The 5,892-nt window shown below is 45.0% G+C and overlaps 1 protein-coding gene across 1 annotated transcript in view; it reads right to left on the bottom strand.

Moving 5' to 3' along the window:
* Window positions 1-629: 629 nt before the first annotated feature.
* The window catches only part of LOC311340578 (GTP-binding protein 1-like), a 12,899-nt gene continuing 7,636 nt past the window's right edge, over window positions 630-5,892 (bottom strand). Inside the window, 3 exon segments of the mRNA XM_084465436.1 lie at window positions 630-2,972; window positions 4,935-5,069; window positions 5,476-5,654. Of these exon segments, the coding sequence (XP_084321562.1) occupies window positions 2,862-2,972; window positions 4,935-5,069; window positions 5,476-5,654 (425 nt within the window). The 3' untranslated portion in view covers window positions 630-2,861.

A 5,892-nucleotide genomic window follows, 5' to 3' on the forward strand; every position in this document is an offset into this window, starting at 1 on the left:
CAGAAAAAACTGCTTGTTCGAGGCATCTTCTGTATGAAATTTCAGGTGGATTGCCCTGCAGTCAAACATGCAGACCTTATACCATGGCCTTGGTGAAAGTTTGATAATAATTTGCTGAAGTGGTGTTGGTTAACTTTCGATAACTGCACTGAACTAGCTGCTGTAAATCAATGCATCAAAATCTATAAAAAAGAAAATCAGGCTATGAGATTTATCTTTTATTTTGTATGCTTATATTCACCATCATCTTTTTCAGTTAATTGGCTCTGTCATCACTCATTGTCCTCATCAGATACTTGTGCTGCTCTGCTATTGTTCACCAGATGCTATTGGACAATTCATTTTGAAATTCATTTTCAAAACTGAAAGCATACAAACTCTTGTCATTGGAGATTGAGATTCAAATTGCTCCAAATGTTCAACAAGCTTTTAACTTTTAAGTTGTCTCCTGAACATGTGATTGCCGTGAAACCACCACGGTATTGATGATTATTTGAAATAGAACCGGATCCATCCCCTCAACCCCATGTTGGAGGTGATCTTGTGTTGTAGCTGTACTTACAAAGGTAGGACTAATCCACTGAACCTTATGCTATGAGCGGGGAATGACTCAATACACACACACAATGCATATTCTCAAAGATTTTATTTGAACGTTTTTTTAACAGCACAAACTGGCACCACTTCAGGTTAAATGGCCTCTTTTCTTTGTCTTCTTACTTCTTTTGTACAGTTGAACTTTCTGTACATACAATAACAAAGCAAAAAAAAAAAAGTCTCTTCAATAATGAAATAATGGACTATTAGTATATCTTCAAAATAACAAAATAAGGAAGGGGGGGGGGGTGAAGTCCAGAACACTACAGACTCACTGACTCTGTTTCCAAGGACATTGAATTCCTCACAGGTAAAGCATCAGATGGCCTTAAGTCCAAACCTCACCATGAACATGGAAACCAACGACCGATTGAGTCACGTTTCGGGAGACCGAGACCGAGGGAGGGCTATTGGATCGGCAAAGAGGTCTTTAAGAGATGGGACAGCGCCTCCAAACCGCGCAGGCGACCCACCGAATTAAGGACCAATGGGGGCTTTAGTACCGTAGCTTATTACGTATCAGAACCAGAGTGTGAGGCAAAGCCACAGCATAGAGTATTGATTAGCTGGAACTCGTGCCAAAAATCACAGACCTTTGAAGAAAAACAGTGAAAATACCCCATTTCAGAAACCCCTTACGATTGCATGGACTGAAGTGTTTGTCCGAGATTACTTTGTAATGACATTACATTACCTCATTATTGCAATACCAAAGTTCAACTTCTGCTGTAGCAGACGGCACCCTCAAAACAAGCATTTTTAACAGATTTACTCTGATGCCACACAAACACGTGGCATATCTTATCTTCAACGACTCGACATTTTCCATCTGTTTCAGTTCTCTTTTCACAGAGTGTTGGAGCACACCAACGTTAGGAGTCATGCATGTGCAGTAAGCAGTAGATGCAAGAGTAATTGGGTTACAAAAGGTACTTCGGGTTGATTTACTAAACTGACTGCTCCCCTTAACCCAGTAAAAGACTGTGCTGTGGAAGACCTACACTGCTAATGCATGACGTTTTCCTTGGTTAACGAGTGTTTGGTATAAAGAGACGAGAAAGACTACGGAGAAGTATACACAAAAACACACCAAGCAGGAAAGAACCCGGTCAGAAAAATAAATAAAACCAACCTCCACAAATGATGGTAGCCGGTGCCTCAAGAGATTTAAACCAATCAAAACGCAGACCTCTTGAGATCCCAGCCAATCAACGAGTACTGCACCATCGCCATAATCACACACCGATCTGTGTTCCACCCCACTGGGTTTGCTCACACTGGTGTTCAGGGGGGGGGGGGGGGGGGGGCGGGGTGACGGTTCAACTGATAGCGTTTGGAGATCAGACAACCAAGCCCCTTTCGTTCAGGTCCAGTTGAACCGACCGCCCGCCAATGCAGTGAGGAGCCGCAACCAACGCTTAGAGCCAAGTTCTGGCTGCGGCCCCCGTAATCATGGTGCTTTGCCTCCGCGGCTCCCCCTAGCGCAGGCCACATTAAGCCCTTGAGATTGCCTTGGTTTGGATGGATAAGATGCTGAGCAGAGCCCGCGGGCCGGCAGCGTCAGCAGGGATGGGGAACAACGACGCAAATCATGGTGGTAATCAGACGCCGGGAAAAGGGCAGAGAACGAGTTGGAGTAAGATTGAAAAATAAGAGAAGGAGAAAGGTTGTGTTCTCCACAGGGGAAAAACAAAAAGTCTCATTAGCAAATCCTAAAGTCTGAGGGAATAATTTAACACATAAACTTGGGGTGGCCTGCTGTGTTTCTTTTCTTTTTGCCAAAACAGGACCAAATCAGTAGTGCGGCGGAATTTGAACGGCCCAAAAAACGCACGGGTCTGGTTCCAAGAGGCCGCCATGGAGTCACTATGTATCATCTAACAGCCCCGAGGACAATCCCTTTTTATCTTTCAACACATACGTTTGGACTTCCTTACAAACAACTGGGAGGTCCCCCCCCCGCCCCCCCCCCCCCCCCCCCCAAACACTGCACCTCCTAGCTGCTTGGAACGCTGTTAAGTCGGCAAAGGAGAAAAAGTCAAATAAAAAAATTTAAACAAATGAAAGCTTTAAAATGTAAAAATAAAAAGGTCCTTCACAGCCGCCGTTGCCGTTTTGTTTTGTTTTTCAACACCAAACCCACCAGAGGGAGCCAGAGGGTTTAACGTTTGCTCCTCATATGGTGGAGTTCAGAGTTCATCAGCGCGTGCGTCTCCGCTGCCGGGAGTAGGGTGGGCGTGGTGGTAGGGGGGATTTTGGCGTTGCTAGGCGGTTCCTGCCGCTGCTGGGGGAGGGGTTGCCGTGGGGATGGCGGCGTTGAGACCCTTGCCGCGGTGTCGCTGGCCGCCTCTTCTCCGGCCGCTGCCAGTCTTGGGCTGAGGACGGGGAGAAGCATTTAACGATGTCATTAGTCATTAACGATGTAACTGACATTTACCTTCAGTCATTAACGATGTAACTGACATTTACCTTCAGTCATTAACGATGTAACTGACATTTACCTTCAGTCATTAACGATGTAACTGACATTTACCTTCAGTCATTAACGGTGTAACTGACATTTACCTTCAGTCATTAACGATGTAACTGACATTTACCTTCAGTCATTAACGATGTAACTGACATTTACCTTCAGTCATTAACGATGTGACTGACATTTACCTTCAGTCATTAACGATGTAACAGACATTTACCTTCAGTCATTAACAATGTAACTGACATTTACCTTCAGTCATTAACGATGTAACAGACATTTACTGTCAGTCATTGACGATGTAACTGACATTTACCTTCAGTCAGTAACGATGTAACTGACATTTACCATCAGTCAGTAACGATATAACTGACATTTACGTTCAGTCATTGACGATGTAACAAACATTTACCTTTAGGACATTTACATTTAGTCATTGAGGAAGTAACAAACATTTATGGGACATTAACAATGTTACAAACATGAAACTTTAGTAACTTGATGTAACATGCAGTTCTCATGCAACAGAATAATTAACGATGTAATAGAAACATTAACTTTTTGTAATTTACGATGGGACAGAAACGTTAACACTTTATCTGAAGTTTTTATCTAAAGTGACTTTCATGCGACGCTGAGGACAATCAAAGCGTACGATTAATACTGGAGTAGCTACAAAAAAATCCATAAAACCACACAATTAAAAGTGGGTTGTTAACAATAAGAATAGTAGAATAAAGGACTCAATGTTTTCTCTCACTGAAAAAGCAATGTGGGAAGCAGCAGAAAATTAAGAGATTTGTTGCACAGATTCACAAAAGCAAGTAAAATAAATGATATACATACATTATGCATGCATATAAAAATATATATTTGCACTTTCCATTACCTTGGTCTCATTGTTGCCATCTTTACAATGCACCTCCTTCTCCCCCTCTGCCCCAGTCTAACGCAGCGTGTGGGGATAGAGGATGAGAAGAGAGGAGGCGAGGGGGGAGAAGAGAGGATGGAGAAGAGAGGAGGAGAGGAGGGAGAAGAGAGGAGGAGGGAGAAGAGAGGAGGAGGAGGGAGAAGATGAGGCGAGGAGGGAGAAGTGAGGAGAGGAGGGAGAAGAGAGGAGGAGAGGAGGGAGAAGAGAGGAGGAGAGGGAGAAGAGAGGAGGAGAGGAGGGAGAAGAGAGGAGGAGAAGAGGGAGAAGAGAGGAGAGGAGGGAGAAGAGAGGAGGAGAGGGAGAAGAGAGGAGGAGAGGAGGGAGAAGAAGAGAGGAGGAGAGGAGGGAGAAGAGGAGGCGAGTGGGGAGATGAGAGGAGGGAGAAGAGAGGAGGAGAGGAGGGAGAAGAGAGGAGGTAAGGAGGGAGAAGAGGGAGAAGAGAGGAGGCGAGGAGCGAGAAGGGACCGTTGGAACAGAAAGGTATGTGATGGGAATTAAGTGAATGGTATTCAAAATAATAATTAAATAATGAATAGTGTATGAATGAATGAAGGGTGTTTGGACCAGGGATCATACCAGGGAGAGAATGAATATTATTTGGTTAGGGCAGAGGGAGGGTGTGGGGTAGCACAGGAGAGAGATAGGAGTTAGCTAGAAAAAAATGTTTTTGGTAGCAAGAGTAAGCAATTGTTAGCTATAAGCGATAGATTGCGGTTAGCCAGAGTAAGCCATCTCTTGGCCAGAATGGCAATCGGCCGTAATGGCCAAGAGCATGTTTTCTTCCTGTATTACCGTTGGAAAGCAGTCCCTGACGTCTGTGAAAAGACCTAAATAAACTGAACTCACTTAGGTGAGTTTCTGTTCGTAGTCATGCATTGTGGAACTGAAAACACAGCTTTCCATCAACAACAAATCAACCAATCCGAGGCCTACCTGTGAGGAGGAGGGGCTTCCTGGTCTTGCCACGGTCCCAGTCTCGTCCGGTGTTGCCGTGCCCTCCTTCTTCTTCAGGGCAAGCATCTTGGCCTGTTGGGCCCGGGCCGCTTGCGTGTTCACCGCTTGGAGCAGCTGAAACACAACGGCCAATCAGAATTTAGAGAGAGCAATGGAACAGCGAATCTGAGTTGAGGGTGGGCAACGGAACGGCCAATCAGAGTTGAGGTAGGGAACGAGAACGGCCAATCCGAGTTGAGGTTGGGCAACGGAACGGCCAATCTGAGTTGAGGGTGGGCAACGGAACGACCAATCCGAGTTGAGGGTGGGCAACGGAACGGCCAATCCGAGTTGAGGGTGTGCAACGGAACGGCCAATCAGAGTTTAGGTTGGGCAAGGGAGGTTCTCGTTGATCAGTTAGATTTAAAGTCACCAGGAGTCGGATTTACAGCCCCGTACTTATTTGTGAACTCTAAACCAAAGAATATTGTTGCCATACATTCCAACGGGTACGACAATAGTGACGGTAAAAGGGGGTTACCTTGGTGACGGTGCCCACAGCCTTGGTGCGGCCCTCCCTGAACACCAGCCGCTGGTCACAGTGCATGTACTCGGGGGTCTTGATGAAGCGGAAGTGGACTGTGGCCTTGTCACCGGTACGCAGACAGTCCCTGTTCATGGTCAGGATGGTGGCCGTCTGCCTGATGCTCCCACAATGCACTGGGGTGCACACACACACACACACACACAAACGGACACACACGTAAGTCAGTTATACAACACCTTCTAGCCACCAATGTTGAAGCAGTAACATTCATACACCTTTTTGAATAAAATAATTAAATTAAATATGATTAGTGTTTAATTGGCATGATTAAGATAAGCTAATTGGTCGAATGAGTACTATGAAGACAGATAAAAATGTAAATTAAGAAAAAATATATATATATATTATTTG

This window comes from Micromesistius poutassou, assembly GCF_964030765.1.
Source record: "Micromesistius poutassou genome assembly, chromosome: 3".
NCBI classification, from domain to species: Eukaryota; Metazoa; Chordata; class Actinopteri; order Gadiformes; family Gadidae; genus Micromesistius; species Micromesistius poutassou.